Source organism: Pan paniscus, chromosome X, assembly GCF_029289425.2.
Source record: "Pan paniscus chromosome X, NHGRI_mPanPan1-v2.0_pri, whole genome shotgun sequence".
Classification (NCBI taxonomy): domain Eukaryota; kingdom Metazoa; phylum Chordata; class Mammalia; order Primates; family Hominidae; genus Pan; species Pan paniscus.
The window spans coordinates 96954518-96974962 of NC_073272.2; the positions used below are offsets into that span (position 1 = coordinate 96954518).

Sequence of the window (20445 nt, forward strand, 5' to 3'; positions counted from 1 at the left end):
AGCGTGGTGGTGGGCGCCTGTAGTCCCAGCTACTCGGGAGGCTGAGGCAGGAGAATGGCGTGAACCCGGGAGGCGGAGCTTGCAGTGAGCCGAGATCGCGCCACTGCACTCCAGTCTGGGCGACAGAGCAAGACTCCGTCTCAAAAAAACAAAAAACAAAAAACAATTCTAGATACATTGAGACCTTTGCTCATGCTATTCTCATTGCCTGGAGTGTCTTCTCTCTGGATAGAAAAATCCTTTCCATACCTCAAGATGGAATTTGGAAGTTACTTCCTTGTGAAACTTCCTAATGATTCCAAAGTCAGGCCTTTCTATGTGAAATTTATTTTACCACATGCTAGTTTAAAAAAACAAAACAAAACAAAACAAAACAGAGCAGGCACGGTGGCTCACGCCTGTAATCCCAGCACTTTGAGAGGCTTAGGCGGGTGGATCACAAGGTCAGGAGTTTGAGACCAGCCTGGCCAACATAGTGAAACGCCGTCTCTATTAAAAATACAAAAAATAGTCGGGTGTGGTGGCAGGCGCCTGTAATCCCAGCTCTTCAGGAGACTGAGGCAGGAGAATCCCGTGAATCTGGGAGGCGGAGGTTGCAGTGAGCCGAGAACGCACCACTGCACTCCAGCCGAGGCGACAGTGCAAGACTTCGTCTCAAAAAACAAAATAAAACAAAAAAAAAAAAAAAAAGAGGAAGCAAACTATGGGCTAAACATGCTGGTTTAAAACAGTTTTGTCTGAATCCACCACATACTATCTAGATGGTGATGAAAAAGTTAGTTGGTCTCCCTGAGGCTAATTTCATCATGTGTAAAATGTAGTTAATAATAGCATATATAGGCCATTGTGGGGGTTAAATAAGACAAAGCTTGTTAAGCATTTAGTTCAATGCCTGCTTCCTTGTAAGAGTTCAATAAACATTAGTTTCTGCTACTGAGGCTCTGCTGTTACTTATCGTCTCCTAACACTAGTTTATAAATTCAGTGAGGGTTAGGAACCATGTCTTATCACTTTACTTTCTTTTTCTCTATTTAATCTCTAGCAGTTTCTTATATATTATCACAGCATGATAAATGATGCTGAGAACTGAGTGTGAGGTAGGGCTTGGGGTAGGACCTTATCTAATTAACATCTGTGTATGCCTACTATGAATATTAAATAATAATACTGACATTCCAAAATATACACATCAATCTCAAAAATGTTTAACCATAACTCCTGTATTCCGGTAAACACAACTATATGGCAATCTTGATAGTTATGTATTGCCTAACACCTGTTATTTTTTAACTGCCTTTGATTCTGTGTAACATTCTCAATAATTTATCAAATGTACTTTAATTGGATATTTACATACTGCGTACTCTTCTCATTAGTAGGAACTAGCAAATAGACTTACTATCATTTAGATTGTATTCTATGCTTCATTTAAATTAGTCTGAGAGTTTTTGGTTGTTGTTAGTGTGTATGTATGTGTTTTAATTTAGGCACCATTTTTTATACCTTAAGCAAAGGAAATCTGATCCTACCACTTCTTTGTTTAAACCTTGTCAATGACTTACGTTTTGGGCAAGAAAGAGTTTTAAATGCTTAATAGATCTATAGAATCTGGTTCCTGCTTACCTCAGGAACCATCTCCTTCCTCACTCCCACTTAACTCCGTAGTCTCTAGTATTCTAGGCCTTTTTCGTCTTCTTTGTGTTCCTAGAATATTTAATATCCTTCCAAGCCTTCCCTCATACTACCACAATACTCCTTCTGGCTCTTACCATCCAGGTTTGAGTTTTAGTGCGTCATCTTTCAAGAAGCATTTCCAGACTCATGGCCTACCCCTGTCCCCCACAAGTCTATTAAGTCTCCCAAATATACATTCTTATAACAACTTAAGCTTTGCAGTCACGCTTTTCTTTTTTTTTTTTTTTTTGAGACGGAGTCTCGCTCTGTCACCCAGGCTGGAATGCAGTGGCACGATCTTTGCTCACTGTAAGCTCCGCCTCCCGGGTTCACGCCGGTTCTCCTGCCTCAGCCTCCCAAATAGCTGGGACTACAGGCGCCCACCACCACGCCCAGCTAATTTTTTGTATTTTTAGTAGAGATGGGGTTTCACCATGTTAGCCAGGATGGTCTCGATCTCCTGATCTCGTGATCCGCCCGCCTCGGCCTCCCAAAGTGCTGGGATTACAGTTGTGAGCCACAGCTCCCAGCCTGCAGTCACACTTTTCAAATTGCAATTTAAAAGTGTTTTGTATTTGTTTAATGTATATTTTCCCCACTCAACTGACATCTCCTTGGAAAGCAGTAACCTTGTCTGAATATTCACTACTCCGTCATCAGCACCTAGAAGATACCTGGCACATAGTAGGCATTTAATCAAAATGTTTGAATAAATGAGTGAAGAAATCACTCTGCTGGGTGACTAAGGATGCAAAGCTAAACTCTGTCTTCGAAGGAAGGATAAAAAGACAGACACATAAAAGACAAGAGAGTGAATAAAGAAAGTGGGTAGAGAAAATTAAGAGTGCTGAGTGTACTTCTTATCTCTCTAATAACTACCACATTTGTAACTTTAACAGGAGGCTTACTTAAAAGCATTTTTTTTTTAATCCTAGCTGACTCAGACCATTTATGGAAAAGTGGGGTCATTGCAGAATGTTTTTATCTTTCTGGTAGCATAATTACCTCCTCTATGTTAAAAACTGAGGACTTTGGTTCAAAATACTCACCACTGACTATACTATCTTTGTTATATTATTTAAATGTCCTATGCCTCGATTTTCTTTCTTTCTTTTCTTTTCTTTTTTTTTTTATTTTAACAAGATCTACTCTTTAGGTAGTGAGAGAGCACTAAGAAAATGGCTACTCCAATGGGGCAGGAGGTAAAAAAGAGAAGCAGGGGTACTTGATATACTTCGGATAGTACAAATCTGGTGATTCTGATCCCCAGAAGGGATTATGGACTGATATGGTTTGTCTGTGTCCCCACCCAAATGTCATCTTGAATTGTAGTCCCCATAATCTCCACGTGTCATGGGAGGGACCCATTGGGAAGTGATTGGATCATGGGGACAGTTTCCTCCATGCTGTTTTCATGATAGTGAGTTCTCATGAGATCTGATGGTTTTATCACTGTCTGGCATTTCCCCTGCTGGCATTCATTCCCTCCCCTGCCACCCTGTGAAGAGGTGCCTTCCACCATGATTGTAAGTTTCCTGAGGACTCCCCAGCCATGTGAGACTGTGGGTCAATTAAACCTCTTTCCTTTGTAAATTACCCAGTCTCAGGTATTTCTTCATACCAACATGAGAACAGACTAATACATGGACGTAACCCCACATTGGGTGTCAGAATAACGGAAAAGGTGTAAAAGTGAGGTGACTGATTCTCCTCTGGAAGGTTTGCAGGGAGGCTGTCCTAGTGGGCTGCCACCAGGATAGTTGCTACTCACCTGTGTCCTGGCCTGGTCCTGGCTGAGTCCTCACCCAAACTGCTCTGATGGGTGGCAGTAATGATAGCCATGCCTCAGTTTTATAATCTGATTTTTTTTTTTGAAACTGAGTTTCGCTCGTTGCTCAGGCTGGAGTGCAATGGTGCAATCTCAGCTCACTGCAACCTCCATCTCCTGGGTTCAAGCAATTCTCGTGCCTCAGCCTCAGAAGTAGCTGAGATGATAGGTGTGCGCCACCACGCCTGGCTAATTTTGTATTTTTAGTAGAAATGGGGTTTTGCCATGTTGGTCAGGCTGGTGTCAAACTCCTGACCTCAGGTAATCTGCCCGCCTCGGCCTCCCAAAGTGCTGGGATTATAAGCGTGAGCCACCGTACCTGGCCTATAATCTGATTTTTAACAGAATTTTTTAGTCTACATCTTGAACTATTTTAAAGTATTATGTTGAACCCAAATGAAAATTAATACATGCATTCCATATTATCCTTGTTAATGCTTCATATTTGTAAATACTTGTCAATGCATATTCATCACATAATGTGTGGTTTGTAAGTTTCACATATTTTAATATTATTTTTAAAGTACATTTCTTTGAAATGTTAATAATTTCTAACTAAAAATTATCCAAATTAAATGGAAAAATTCATGTTTTGTTTTTAGCATTAAGAGGAATCTTTTCGGACAGGTTTTGAAAAGTGGAAATGCTGTCTATATTTTAATAGATTTTATATTTGTGACTTCCTTTTATTTAAATGGGTAATTATGCCAGGTTGTTAACTAAAGCTTGTGTGAAGGTTAAGTGGATCTCAAGTTGATTTTTCCATGTTCTTCAACAATCCAGCAGTAATGATATTGAATATTTCAGGCTTTTAAAATGAAAATTATAAGTAAGTAAGGTACTACCTATGAAGATGAAAAATTGTAGCAACTGATTTGACTCAAGTATCTATGAGCTCTATAAACTCTTCATTTCCCAGTGCTCTGCTAATGCTTATTCTAATTCTAATGGAACATGTTTTTTGTGGTAACAATTACTCCTTACATCAAAATTAAGTAAAATGATAAACAGTTTTCTACACATAGCATTGATGAAGTGATCCTACTTTACCAATAGGATCAGTTAGAGGGCAAGGGGGTATAACACCTGCCTTCAGCTACCTGAAATAGTCAAAACCAATATAAATGTACATTAAAGTATAAAGGAAATAACTTACTTTCTATTTTGGTATAAGCTTATGGAGGAATTACAACTATCTCAGGTTGAATTTTAAGTCCATACTGTTAGTATATTACTAAGGAATATAATCTAGAAATTCATATATAGTCACACAAAAATATGGGTGATAAAAGCTTTAAGAGAATTCTATATAGTGCATAAATACCCCAGTAATTCTGATCACTGCTTCCCTAGATGAGATTCCCTAGATAAAAATGCTTTGTGGGCTGGGTGCAGTGGCTCACTCCTGTAATCCCAGCACTGAGAGGCCTGGGTGGGCAAATCACTTGAGGTCAGGAAGGAGTTCGAGACTAACCTAACTAACATGATGAAACCCCATCTCTACTAAAAATAAAGAAATTAGCTGGGCATGGTGCTGGCCACCTGTAATCCCGGCTACATGGGAGGCTGAGACAAGAGAATCACTTGAACCTGTGAGGCAGAGGTTGCAGTGAGCCGAGATCACGCCACTGCCCTCCAGCATGGGCGATAGAGTGAGACTCTATCTCAAAAGAAAAAAAAAGGAAATAAAAATGCTTTGTGGGAGTTATGATAAATGTTTTATAAATTAACTTTCCAGATTCATGACTGAGACCAAACTGATTTCAAATTAATAACATTTTCAAAACATTAGCATTTTACCTTGCAGTGTTTTAAAATGCTGCACACATTTTAGTTTATAAACCCCACAAAGAACACTTCTGTTAGGGAGAAGATGATGTGATTTTAGCTTACAGTTATCTTAAATAACTTCATGCTTGAAAAATCAGAAATATTTGTCTTTGTAGAACAAGGAATTTGAAAGGGGACTAGTAAAAGGAAAATTGCATTGAATTTCTTATTTTCCTCTCGTACTTGACAAGTTTATATGTATTAGATATGTCCCACTTCACCGCCATAAGGTTATATTTATTTTAGGTTATAAATTACTCTGAATTACCTTCATCTTGGAAGGTCCATTGTTTTCCCAGAGTTCTTCTCTTTAAATATTTCAAGGACTTCCAAAGTTGCTTAAACAGATGGGAAGAGGTCACTCTACATTTTGATCCTGGAATAGTCTAATCATCCTCCCCAGAGTGCCCTGTTCTTTGAAGTTTTTGTAGTTGTTGTCACTCTCTCCTGTGGCACCAAATGCCAGGAAATCTGGGTATTCAGGAGCAAATGCCCTTTGGCTGCTGATCGTACCAGTGCCTTCAGTAGTTTCTCAGGGAACTGTGTTAGGAGAGGTTCTAGCATTAGTTATATAGTGTGTCCATAACCAGCTTTCCCGTGTCACCCTAAATATGGCCATAGGCTTCTCCCTCAGTGCTGCCAAAACACAACTAAGGGCAGGCTGCCTGGCCCAGTCACACCAATCATAATGGTCTACAATACACTTTCTTAAGTCTCAGTTATATTCAGTCTTAACCCCAAGTGAGGAGTAACAGTAATCCAGATCAAATCTCTACTGATGAAACAAGCTTTCTCCTCCTTCTCCATAGACAAGGTCCTGTTAAAGATATACCCACTTTATATTATAAATAGAAATCTACAGGTAGCTGTAAAGATACCTTGTATCTCTACGACATGAAAATGTCATTCTGTTTCTAGAATCAAAACTGCCTGTAAGCCACCAAATAGCCTTGCTGGTTTTTTGTTTCATTGTTTTTTTTGTTTGTTTGTTTTTTTTTGTTTGTTTTTTTGAGATGGAGCCTCGCTCTGTCGCTCAGGCTGGAGTGCAGTGGCATCATCTCGGCTCACTGCAACCTCTGCCTCCCGAGTTCAAGCCATTCTCCTGCCTTAGCCTCCCGAGTAGCTGGGATTACAGGTACCCTCCACCGCACCCTGCTGTTTTTTGTATTTTTAGAAAAGATGGGGTTTCACCACATCCAGGTTGGTCTCGAACTCCTGACCTTAAGTGATCCACCTGCCTTGGCCTCCCAAAGTGCTGGGATTTCACGCGTGAGCCACTGTGCCCTGGCAATTAGCCTTTCATAAAATGCATTTTATAGTAAGTTTTTTTTGGTTTTTTTTTTTGTTTTTTTTTTTGTGAGACATCCCACTACATACATTTAAGTCTTATTTCTACTGGGTATGGTGGTAGATGCCTGTAGGCCCAGCTACTCAGAAGACTGAGATGAGAGGATTGCTTGAGCCCGGGAGTTCTGGGCTATAATGCGCTAGGCTGATTGGGCATCTGCACTAAGGTCCACATTAACATGGTGACCTTTCAGTAACGGAGGACCACTAGGTTGCTTAAGCAGGGGTTACCTAGCCCAGGTCAGAAACAAAGTAGGTAAAAACTCTCATGCTGATCAGTAGTGGAATTGCACCTGTGAATAGCCACCACACTCCAGCCTTGGCAACATAACAAGATTCTGTCTCTTAGAAAAAAATAAAAAGACTTATTTTCTTTAAACTGTATTCTTAATTTCTATTCTCTAATATAGGAGATAAACAAAATGGCCAGTTTTAAATTTTATCTATTAGGGTTCTCCAGAGAAAAAGAATATATATATATTTCTTTTTTATATAAAATAAGAATATTTTATACATCTATATAGAGAGAGAGAGAATTATGGAGGCTGAGACATCTTGTCATCTAACCTCCAAGCTTCTGCAAGCTAAAAAACCAGGAAAACTGATGGTATAGTTCCAATACAAATCCACAGGCCTGAGAACCAGGGGAGCCAATTGTTTATGCCCCAGTCCCAGTCCCTTGGCCCAAAAACCAGGAATGTCAATGTCCCAGGGCAAGAGATGATGGACGGCTCCGCTCCAGAAGAGAGAGAGAGCATTCACCCTTCTCCACTTTGGTGTTTTATCTTGGCCCTCAACAAATTGGATCATTTCCCACCCTCATTGAGGAGGGTGATCTTCTTTACTCAGTCTACTGATTCACATGCAAATTCTTCCAGAAACACCCTCACAGTCACACCCAGAGACAATGTTTCACCAGCTATCTGGACATCCTTTAACTCAGTCAAATTGACATAAAATTAACTATTACATCTACTAAAATATCTACTAGAGCAACATTCAGGTCTAAAGACACAAACTTAATTTAGGCTGACCATCATTCTACTGATAAACATATTCACTATTACATATATAGCTTTAAAATAAATATGATTGAAGGCAACCTTGTTATTAAAATGTATTTAAGATCTTCAGATTGATGAAACGAGGGGATTAAAATGCGTTCTCAAATACAATGAAATAGTACTGTAAAAATATTCTCAGTAAATGAGTTTTGCTGTGAAATTGGTTTAAGATTCATAAAAGGGATTTCAGGTTTTTAAGTACTCAAGTCAGCCCATGACCCAGCCTTCAGTGGTGTCATCCTATGCAGTGTTAGAATGAGCCTTTACTCCTTCAACAAATATTTCTTAAGAACTGTATAGCTTACTGGTTAAGAACATGGGTTCTGGAGGCACACTCAGTTTATTTCCATTTTTGTGACATACTAGCTGTGTGACCTTATGCAATTATTTTTTTATCTCAGAAAGCTGTTGTGAAGATGAAATGAGTTAGTCCATGGGAAGTCTTCCACAGCGGCTCACACAATTTATTTTTTAAAAAGGTTAGGTACAGTTACATTGTCGTTATTGTTGATTTTCATTTCTTTTGTTACTGCTACTATTTCTTCTCTGTGCCAGGCGCACGTCTAGGTGTTGATGAGTCAGTGATCAGAGAAGGTCTACTTTCATGGACCATATTTTTAAGTAGGGAAAGGTAGGCAATAAACAGATTGAAATAAGAAATAAGAAAAATAGACAAAAGAGATAATGTCAGATAGTGATTAAGTTCTCAGATGAAATAAAATAGGTCAGAGTAACAGTGATGGGGATGGATATTTTTGATTGGATAGTTGGGGAAAGCCTCTATGAGGAAGTGGCATTTGAGCTGAGACTGAATGGCTTGGTGGGAAAGAAACAGTCTAGGCAGAGAGAACAAGTGCAAAGGCCCTGAGTTGTCTGTGACCTTGGTATGTTGAAGGAACAGAAAGAAGGTTGATGTAGCCAGGCATAGTACTTTAAAGGGAGAATGGCATGAGCTTACATTGCAGGGATGGGTAGAGGACAGATCATGTAGAGCCTTGTAAATCATGGGAAAGACTTTGGGTTTTCTTCCAAGTGTTGTAGAAAGTTATTAGAGGGTTTTCAGAGAGGAATTTACATTTGAAATATCAACAGATACCATTTTTTAAAAAATTCAAGTAGAGATGATATGTAGACAGTTGATTATGAAAGTGTGTGTCTCAGGGGAGAGATTGGGATAGGAGAGATATAAATTTGGGCGTCATCAATATAGATGATATTTAAAGCTATGTGAATTGCTGAAATCAACTAGACAGAGAATGTAGATAGAGGGCTCAGGACCAAGCCCTCTACTCTAACATTTTATAGAAGTTGCCAGAGGAATCCAGGCATGGTGGCTCACGCCTGTAATCCCAGCACGTTGGGTGGCCCAGGCGGGTGGATCACCTGAGGTCAGGAGTTCAAGACCAGCCTGGCCAACATGGTGAAACCCCATCTCTACTAAAAATACAAAAATTAGCTGGGCATGGTGGCATGCGCCTGTAATCTCAGCTACTTGGGAGGCTGAGGCGGGAGAATCGCTTGAACCCGGGAGGCGGAGGTTGCAGTGAGCTGAGATCATGCCACTACACTCCAGCCTGGGTGACAGAGTGAGACTCTGTCTCAAAAAAACAAAACAAAAGAAAGCAAAGCAAAAAAAAAAAAAAGAAATTATTACCAGAGGAGAGGAAGTGAGAAAGAAAACTTTTCATTTCTGTGTCACAGAAATTAAGAGAAGTAGCTAAATGTGTCATATGCTGCTGAGACCTAAAAAGAAAAATAAAGGAGTTAATATTGGATTTTGCCACATGAAGGTCACTGTTATTGTAAACAATACACTTCTATATGAAAAGAACTAGATATCATGCCATGGACTATTACAGTGTCTACATTCTAACCCTAAATGGATGACTGCCTTTTATCTAGCTCCCGCAACTCTAAAATTTGAATGGTAATATTGCTCTGCCTTTTTGAAAAGGTTGTTATAAAGAATATGGGATATAATGGAAGGAAAGGTATATAATAAGTGATAAAGTCTTATACACATGCAAATCGATGGTGGTAGAATTATTTGTACTATTAGATTATAAACTTCTTCAGGGTAGAGATTAAGGCTTTAATGATCATTCTATCGAGCACAATGCTTAGCATGATACCACCCCAGTATCTTGTATTTAGTGGCTTAAAAAACAAAATAAAAATTTCCCACATGAAGCCAGGTGTGGTGGCATACATCTGTAGTCCCAGCTACTTGAAAGGCTAAGACGGGAGGATGGCTTGAGCCTGGGAGTTCGAGGCTGCAGTGAGCTATGATTGTGCCACTGCACTCCAGCCTGAGTAACAGAGCAAGATCCTGTCTCTAAAAAATAATATAGATAATTTAAAATAAATAATAAGTTTTTAAAATTCCCACATTAAATACAGGGATGATATGGAGTGATGTTGTCCACTTCTTTTCTTACCTGCAGTCCCATATAGGATTTGGTGACATGGTTGCAATTGTGAAAAATTTCAGTGCTGACTCGCCAGCCATCTATCCCTTTTACAAAGTAATCTCTTTGAAGATAAGTGAAGGATTTAGAGATTGGGCTGCTTTCCATTTGTTATTTTCAAGATAAACCATTCTCAGAATTTTTCAGGTTTCCTCACTTGGGTACGAGACAATTTCTGAAATCAGTTTTTGTTCTATAAGAACAAATTTATGAAATTCGGTATCACTACATGGACATGTTTTAGCTGGTGAAAAATTGTGTTATGATAAATGGGGAACATACAAATTTTCCCTTTTTTGTTATCTTTGGCTTTTTGTCTGTGTTATACAGATGTTGAGCTTTCTGCAATATGCAAACAGTTTAGTAATTTGCATTGCAAATAGATTACAAGTAAGTGACCTTTGCAAAGTGCTTCTGCCTAGGGAGTCCCTGGAATGAATCTGTTTTATTTAGGGAAGAGAGGCTAGAAAACAGAAATGTCACTTTCATTCTTTGCTAAAAAATGAAGAATCTTCTTTCTGCTATGCTTAAATATGATGATAAACATTTTCTTAAAAACCAATATATATATGATGACAGTCTCAAAGGTAAAAATCAGAATGTTTTTATATGAAGCATTACGTGTACCCTTCCATTGCTAAAAAGGAAAGTAGAGTCTGTCAGAAATGTGTTTGTTTTTTCGGGTCTATTGACACAAAAATGGGCTTGAGGACTGAAAGATTTAATGTGGCTTGTCAGCATGAAAGAGGCTGTTGTGTTGTTAATGTGAATGCTAATACTTACGTAGCATAAAAAAAGAACATAGGAAGTGGGCATCTCACTTTTAAAATCATGGTGTATTCCATAAGTGTCAGCTGCAAAGTAACTTTCCAGAAATGGTCTGATTTCCCCATTGACTTCCATTATAGAACTAGAGCTGTGTTCCCATGGAAAATAAATTTGGCCCCAGGTTATAATAAAACACAGTGAAGAATTCAGAAAATCTTATAAAGTCAAGTTTTTCAAGGCACAATTATCAGTACTTGATAAAATAATAACACCACAAAATATTAATACTCTATAGTAGATCTTAAAATAGTATGCCCCAGACTGCACCATTATTTTTCTATACAATTCCAAGTCTATTACTTTTGCATCTAGAGAAATTTTACTTCTGTGATCATTATTAATTTTTAATGGATTTAACTCTAATTTAAACTGTTGATTTTGTTTCCTTTTTTCTTTATGGTTAGTCCACTTACCTTTTTCTAAAACATTCTTATCTATGACAATCAAAAGTTACTAGCCATAGAAGAAAGACCAGAAGGAAATGCTCCAAAATGTTCACAATACTTGTTTCTGAGTGGGAAATTTTAGTTGATTTAAGTTTTTAATTTCTAAGTTGTAAAAAAGGGCCATTTATATCTTCTATAATCAGAAAAAATGTATTATAATTTCTATAAGTATAAATTTATATATAGTGAGATATCTTTAGTAGGACACATTTATATATTTGGTTCATTTTATGATTTGGTAATGGTAGTTGTTAAGATCATTTATTCCTTCAAAATTTTTTTAAAACTGGTAAAATTAGTTTCTGGAGATAATAGCTTCTACTTAATTTTCTAGAACATACTACTCAAAGTGTGGGCCTGGACCAGCAACATCAGCATCACTTGGAAATTAGTTGGAAATGATAATTCTTAGGCCCCTGATCTGGGGCCCCAGGAAACAGCTATTTGTGTTTTAACAAGCCCTTTGGGCGATTAAGGTTCTAAAGCTACAGAAAATTCTCTCTAGAGCTACAGCAAATTTTCTTTACCTCTCTCTCCTTCTCCTCCCTCTCCCTCTGCGTCCCTCTCTCCCTCTCCCCTTCATCCTCTCTTCTCCCTCCCCCCTTCCCTCCTTCTCCCTCTTCCTCCTTTCTTGCCAGGCCACTTCCTCTCCTTTATAGAGGAAAAGTAGTTTCTCTTCTCACCCATTGCTGGGTTTGTAGCTGAGACCTCTAAAACAAAAGACAGATTAACAAGAGGAAAACTTATGGATTTATTTAATATAAGTTTTATGTGACACAGGAGCCCTCAGAAATGAAGACCAAAAGAAATAGGGAAACTTGTGTATTTTTATGATTAGGTTTGATGAAGAGTGGACAGTGGGGAAATATAATCAGGCAAAGGGGGTATGATCTAATGGTAATGAGCTGGGGGAACTTAGCAAGGCATATTTGTTCAGATTCTTCTCTGTGTCCATATGTCTCCAGAGATAAGGACATTCTTTTCCTTCAGGTATAGGAGGAGCAGCTCTGAAATGAGGGTCTTATAACCTACTTCAGAGGCAGTTAAGAGAATTATTTTCTTGCCTGCTTCAGGAGAAAAGGATTAGAAGATCAGAGAGAACTTCCTGCTTTTGCTGATTTCTCAAATGCCAAGGTGCCATATTTTGGGGAAGTGTGTCTTGAACCCCATCACCTTCTTCCTTCTCTGTTTCCTTTCCTCATGTGGGTTATGCATATATGTATACACACACACATATATAACACTCATATACAGAATTCACTATAACCTCTTTTTTTTTTTTTTTTTTTTTTGAGACAGAGTCTCACACTGTCGCCCAGGCTGGAGTGCAGTGGCGCGATCTTGGCTCAGCACAGCCTCCACCTCCCGAGTTCAAGCGATTTTCCTGCCTCAGCTTCCCGAGTAGCTGGGAGTACAGGCGCGTGTCACCATGCCTGGCTAATTTTTTTGTACTTTTAGTAGAGACGGGGTTTCACTGTGTTGGCCAGGCTGGCCTCAAACTCCTGACCTTGTAATCTGCTTGCCTTGGCCTCCCAAAGTGCTGGGATTACAGGCATGAGCCACTGCACCTGGCCTCACTATAACCTCTATCTCTACTTATATAGAGATATATATTAAAAAGAGAGAAAATATATATATATATAGTTTTTTCTTTAAGTTTTTTGCCACTGTTTTCTACCTTGCTCATAAAAATATATGAGGCTGTTTTCTGGTATTTATGCCTATATGCTTTCATTTAGCAAACATTTTCTAACAAATGTTCCGTGTGGTTACATATTGAATAGTTCTGCCTAATTTAAAGATCTTCAAGTCTCACTAACCAATATAATGACTCTTATCAAGTTATTTTGGGCTAAAATGTGTCTTCCCCAAAATTCATATGTTGAAGTCCTAACCACCATGTACCTCAGAATGTGACTATATTTGAACATAGGGACTTTAAGGAAGTAATTAAGTTAAAATGAGCTGATTAGGGTGCGCCCTAATCCAATATGTCTAGTGTAAGAAGAAGTGATTAGGATACAGACAGGGGAACGACTATGGAGAGACCTCAGAAGAAACTAAACCCACCAGACCCTGATCTCAGACTTCTAGCCTCCAGAATTGTGAGAAAATCAGTTTCTGTTGTTTAAGCCACCTAATCTGTGGTATTTTACCATGGCAGCCCTAACAAACTAATACACAAGTATTTGTGCATTACTAATGTATTTGTAGAAGTGATGATTTAATTTAATCTTAACATCTAGTGATTGATTGCCTTTAAAAGGTACTGTTGAGTCATGTTCCTTAACAAAAAGCTACAGCTTTACAAAGACTGCCCGAGAACAGTATGAAAAACTCTCCACCATGCACAACAACATGATGAAGCTCTATGAGAATCTTGGAGAATACTTCATTTTTGACTCAAAGACAGTGAGCATAGAAGAGTTCTTTGGTGATCTCAACAACTTCCGAACTTTGTTTTTGGTAAGTAATACATCTTAAAGCATTGCAAGACCTGTTGCTTATATTTCTGAATGTTTTCCTTCTATTGTCATTTTATGTTCCTATTGACTATATTGATTTCATGTGACATTTTTTTAATAAGAATTGACAGATATTTTATACCTGTGACATGGATAAAAATTAAGTTATAAGTCATGGCTGGCTTAACATAATGTGGACCTAAATGAATCATCTTCAATGTTAGGTATACATGGGAAATGTTTTACTGAAATTTTATAGGAAATGAATGAATTGGTACTTAACCCCAATTTTTATATAGCATAATATTATAATTTCACATAGCGTAAACATTAATATCTAGAACTTTTCACATAATAAATTCAAATGCTGTGATTTATAAATAAGTTTCTTTCACAGCCTAAATGAGAAACTGATTTTGAATTGGACTGTGTAAATAACATTGAATACCTAAAGTTTCTTTCACAATGTGGGCTCTTGTTTTAAACTGGAACTCTTGAGGATCACAGTAAATATTAGCATTAATTGGGGGTGGCAATTAGGGTACAAGTTATGATGCTAAAAGGAATCAAAGGCTTTGCTATATAAATGCTATGGAAATACACGTCCTCTGCATCTAACAAAGGAGTAGCAGGAAGAGCACAGACTCTGATTGCAATAGTAACAGAAAGATATGCATAATAGTTGATATCAAACAGGTAAAGGTGTGTGTGTGTATATATATGTGTGTGTATATATATATGTGTATATATATGTGTGTATATATATGTGTATTTATATATGTGTGTGTATATATATATTTTTTTTTTTTAATTTTTTTTTGATATGGAATCTTGCTCTGTTGCCCAGGCTGGAGTGCAATGGTGCGATCTCGGCTCACTGCAACCTCCGCCTCCCAGGTTCAAGTGATTCTCCTGCCTCAGCCTCCCGAGTAGCTGGGATTACAGGCACATGCCACCACGCCCAGCTAATTTTTGTATTTTTAGTAGAGATGGGGTTTCACCATGTTGGCCAGGCTGGTCTCGAACTCCTGACCTCAAGTGACCCACCTACCTCAGCCTACCAAAGTGTTGGGATTACAGGCGTGAGGACCTCTAGCAATAATCCCCAACAGGAAGATCAGTTAGCAAACAAATTCATTCCAGTGTGAGGTATTCCCAAAGCAGTACTTTCTTTGTATTCCCAAAGCAGTACTTTCTTTGTCAATGCTGTTGCCCTGTGAAATCATTTGATTTTGGTGTGACTTCATCTGTGAGATATGAATATGCTTGTGGAAATCAAATTGCTTTCATCTCCTAACCCAGGGCCTATAACCCAGAGCATACCCGAACAGTTAAACAAGCAGCTTTAGTCACAGAAGTTAATCCACAAACTTCCAGAAGTATGATCATATGTCTTCTTTTTTGCTGAAAATATTAGTTGATTTTTGTCTTTGACCCTTCATAGAGACACATACTTTTTAGCTAACCCATAACTAGTAGAATGTGTTCTACTGGCAATGAGAAGAGAGCTAAGAGAAAGTGGTCAAATCATTTTCAAAACTTAAAAGCTGATTATATGCTATGAACACATAAGCGCACAGGTTATATCTACTTGGATTATTTTCAAAAAGGACAAAACAATGAACATTAAAAAGGAATGAGGACCAGAAAATATACTTTAGTTGACACACTGAAATGATAAATCCAATAATTTTTTTTGTAACAATGTCTGTGGGTGAATGGATATATAAGAATATGTATGTGGCTAGGCGCGGTGGCTCACACCTGTAATCCCAGCACTTTGGGAGGCCGAGGCGGGTGGATCACCTGAGGTCAGGAGTTTGAGACCAGCCTGGCCAACATGGTGAAACCCTGTCTCTACTAATAATACAAAAATTAGCCAGTCGTGGTGGCGGGTGCCTGTAATCCCAGCTACTTGGGAGGCTGAGGCAGGAGAATCGCTTGAATCTGGGAGGCGAAGGTTGCAGTGAGCCGCTGGAGAGAGTGAGACTCTCTGTTCCAAAATAAATAAATAAATAAAAGAATATATATGTAAAATATATGAGAATAAATATGATTAATATTGTTGATCTCCATTTAGATCCTAAAACACTGTCTGTCTTATTATATGTTCCCTTACCTCCCCAATACACGGACACAGAGTAGTAGATGGTGTACTTGCCCCCCCATGTTGCAGCATTCTTCTAATAATTCCAGTGTTACAGCCTGTGTGTACTCATATTAGCCATATGCCTAGAAGGCTAAGAACTCTACTTGTATCACTTTTCAATCATAACTTGTTTTTTAAAAATGTAAGAATATTATTGTTAACGAGACCTGATTTTGTGTCCTGGTACTGCCACTAAAAAGCTGTGTGACTTTGAGTAAGTCATTTGTCCTTTCTAGCTATCCATTTCTGTCTGTCTTTTGTAAAATGAAAGAGTTAAAGGATTGATCTCTAAGAATTCTTTTCCCTGTTAGTAGTCTGAGTCACAGTTGGAATTTCAGAGATGGCAGAGTCATATATATTACATACATATGTAGGATATGTTTTATGTCTTTCTGCTGACTTCACTGCACATGTAGCTTGAGTACAGAGTAAGAATTTTTCATATATTGTCACTGAATGTAAATAATTTGATATTCTTATGTCCAGTTTCATGTCCATTTAAGTTAATTTCTTGAGAACCTGTTAAGATTAACTTTCAAAACAAGTAATCAGATCCTAAATGTGTCAACCAATCTGAAACACTTACCTAATGCACTCCTGACCAGCCATTGCTATCTTTGCCTTATACAACAGTACTGCTACCACTTCTATCTACAAATCTTTATCAACTTGCTGCCATGAGAATTAGGTGTACAACGTATTAACTGTTTTGAACGTGGGTGGGACATATAACCTCTCTGGGCATTTGTTTCCTTGTCTATAAAAGACGGAAAATAATTTAAGCCATGTCTTCCTCACTACTATCTGAAAAGACCTTGAAACCTATGCTATACAGATGTAGGATATTATTAGCCATTCTCTGACTATCCTTTCCATTAATTACTGAAAACCAACTTGATTTTGGTAATGCTCTGGGTCACAGATAAAAGGAAGAGAATGGTTTCTCTCTATCCATGAGTGGGGACAGACAAACAAATGCAATATAATTTGATAAGTGCTGCCATAGAAATATGTTAAGGTGCGATAATAACATAAAGGAGGAACTGCCTAACTCTGCCTGTGTTGGCCAGAGAGGCCTTCATAGAAAAAGTGACATTAGGGCCGGGCGCGGTGGCTTACGCCTGTAATCCCAGCACTTTGGGAGGCCGAGGCAGGTGGATCACAAGGTCCAGAGATCGAGACCACGGTGAAACCCCGTCTCTACTAAAAATACAAAAAATTAGCCAGGCGCGGTGGCGGGCGCCTGTAGTCCCAGCTACTCGGGAGGCTGAGGCAGGAGAATAGCGTGAACCTGGGAGGCGGAGCTTGCAGTGAGCCAAGATCACGCCACTGTACTCCAGCCTGGGCGACAGAGAGAGACTCCGTCTCAAAAAAAACAAAAACAAAACAAAAAAAAGTGACATTAGGGCAGAGTCTTGAAAAATCCATAGGCGTTTGACAAGCAGGTTTGAGGTTTTTATACCTGACCTTTAAGTCGAAGACTCCTAAATCAACATCACCAACTTCAGTCAATCCTTTGTGCTCACCATGTTCCTGTTTCATAGTGAACTTGAAGTGATTTCACTCTCCCAGGGGAGGGAAGAACCCTGAAAGATTGGCAAAAATTGTAATCGCCAGAAGTTCCCATTTTCTTAGTGCTTTGTGTGTTTGGCCTCAGGGTTCTTAGCACTAAAAGCATATTGGACTATAGATGGAAGCAATAAAATACCAGTAGTGCTGAGAAGAAAATAAGAGTTCTGATTCATGTGCTACCAAAAATTACTTCCAAATGAGCTCAGAGTTTCATCTTGGGAGATCTATTTGGCATATGTAGCATAAACAAAATGCACATACCAAAAAATCTTCCTCCGATAGAGATATCCTCTAAAAGATGGGGCAAATACAAATAAAAGAATTTGACATTATGGATTAAGATCTTTTTGAAAGTAAACAATTCAAATGAATGAAAGCAGAATTGGATAATGTCTTTGGAATACTTCTATTAGTTAATATTCCTATTCTATATTACTCAGCTAATGAGGATATCAAAGGTATTCCAGATGAATGTACAATATATTGGTATCAAGGTATATATAATTAGAAACATTTCTAAATTCAGAATTGAGACCCTTTCTGGTTAGTTTCTCAGAGATTTCATGAGTTTAAAGAACAGCATACAGGCCAGGCTCAGTGGCTCAAGCCGGTAATCCCAGCACTTTGGGAGGCCGAGGTGGGCAGATCACGAGGTCAGGAGATCGAGACCATCCTGGCTAACACGGTGAAACCCCGTCTCTACTAAAAATACAAAAAAATTAGCCGGGCATGGTGGCAGGTGCCTGTAGTCCCAGCTACTTGGGAGGCTGAGGCAGGAGAATGGTGTGAACCCAGGAGGCGGAGCTTGCAGTGAGCCAAGATCACGCCACTGTACTCCAGTCTGGGGGACAGAGCGAGAATCTGTCTCCAAAAAAAAAAAAAAAAAAAAAAAAAAGAACAGCATACAATATAGACAAAATTAATAGCCCCTAAATTTAAGTTGCATATTTTGTGGAAGAAAATCAAATTGCATGATACACAATGGAGACTCAGGAGGGTTTTGTGGTAGGAGGGGTGTGGATAATGAGAAAAATTACTTAATGGGTATGATGTATGTTATTCGGGTGATGGATACCTAAAAGCTCTGACTTGACGACTGTGCAATCCATGCATGTAACAAGATTGCACTTGTACTTCATAAGTGTATACAAATAAATCAAATTCCATATTTATGCAATGTCTAAACATCTTTTTTGCTTATTCTCCTTTCTATGCTTCAGTCATTCTTTTAGTTCAAATAGTTGACTGCACAAATAGTCTTTTTTTTCTTTTGAGATATTTTGAATAGAATATTCAAAATCGGTGAACCGTATATGTTTCACCACCATGCAGTATCTTGCTTAGGCATAAAAATTAATTTCAGCTGTTGGGAAAGTGTTCACGGCAAGTATTATACTTCTATAACTTTCACAGCTCCAAATAAATTATAGAAAATACTTCTTTTCTGTTTTAAATCTGTCAGTTTCCTGGTGCTTCTGTGTGATTTTGTTTTGCTTTTTAAAAGAACAATATGTTACCCAGGCACTCAATAAATATTTGTTGTGTGTGTGTCCTCATTCTGTACCTCATATACCAAATATAGGAATAAGGCTTTGCAGAATTATTAGATTCATTGACATAACTTGAAAATGTTACCGTTGCTTTTAATCATGCCAGCCAATTTCCCCTCAACAAAATCAGTATGTGCTACTGTTCATTTGATAAACTTTGGAACAGCTCCTAGATGAGCATTAAAATAACTAAGTGTTAAGATGCTAAATGATATCAAGTAATCATAGCGTTTTATGCCATTATTCAGGCTTGCTGCTTCTACTTCCCAGATTGACTGATTGATTGAGACCCGGTTGCTCTGTTTCCCAGGCTGGAGTGCAGTGGTGTGATCATAGCTCACTGTATCCTCAAACTCCTGGGCTCAAGTGATCCTCCCACCTCAGCCTCCTGAGTAACTAGGACTACAGGCATGCATCACCATGCCTGGCTAAATTTCTAATTTTTAATAGAGATGAGATCTCGCTATGTTGCCCAGGCTTATCTTGTTTTCCTGGCCTCAAGCAATCCTCCTGCCTCAACCTCCCAAAATGCTGGAATTACATGCATGAGCCACTTTGCCTGACCCTAGATAACTTTTGAATCCATCCATTTCTCTCCAAGCCCACTGACACTATTTGAGTTCCTGGCTTCAACCATCTCTCGTCCGGACTATAATAATGACCTCCTGACTGGTATCTGTGTCTTCTTCTCTTACCCATTTCCATTTCCTAATCCATTCACCCCGTTTTAGTCAGAATAAAATTAAAAACAAAAGAAACCAAACAAGATAACCTTAGTTTCCTGACTTAAGATTCTTTCATAACTTCCCTGTGGCCTCAGGATAAATCTGAGCTTTTTTTTGAGACGGAGTCTTGCTCTGTCGTCCATGCTGGAGTGCAGTGGCTTGATCTCAGCTCACTGCAACCTCCACCCCCTGGGTTCAAGTGATTCTCCTGCCTCAGCCTCCTCAGTAGCTGGGATTACAGGCACCCACCACCACGCCTGGCTAATTTTTGTATTTTTAGTAGGAGACGGGGTTTCGCCATGTTGGCCAGGCTGGTCTCAAACTCCTGACCTCAGGTGATCCACCTGCCTCGGCCTCCCAAAGTGCTAGGATTATAGGCGTGGGCCACTGCACCCGACCAAATCTGAGCTTTTTAAACTAAAATGGTTTACAAAATCAAAAGAGCTATGGTTACTTTAAAGGCCAGACCATCTATGGTTGGCTCTGAATGGGCCGCAGT

At 38.7% G+C, this 20445-nt stretch overlaps 1 protein-coding gene across 7 annotated transcripts in view; it reads left to right on the top strand.

Annotated features, from left to right (window-relative positions):
• Positions 1-20445, top strand: part of DIAPH2 (diaphanous related formin 2) — a 921502-nt gene that overhangs the window by 650488 nt on the left and 250569 nt on the right. For all 7 annotated transcript variants that reach the window (XM_055106523.2, XM_055106524.2, XM_055106527.2 and 4 more), the window contains one exon: positions 13786-13951. In XM_055106523.2, coding sequence (XP_054962498.1) covers positions 13786-13951 — 166 coding nt within the window. The remainder of the gene's footprint in view (positions 1-13785; positions 13952-20445) is intronic.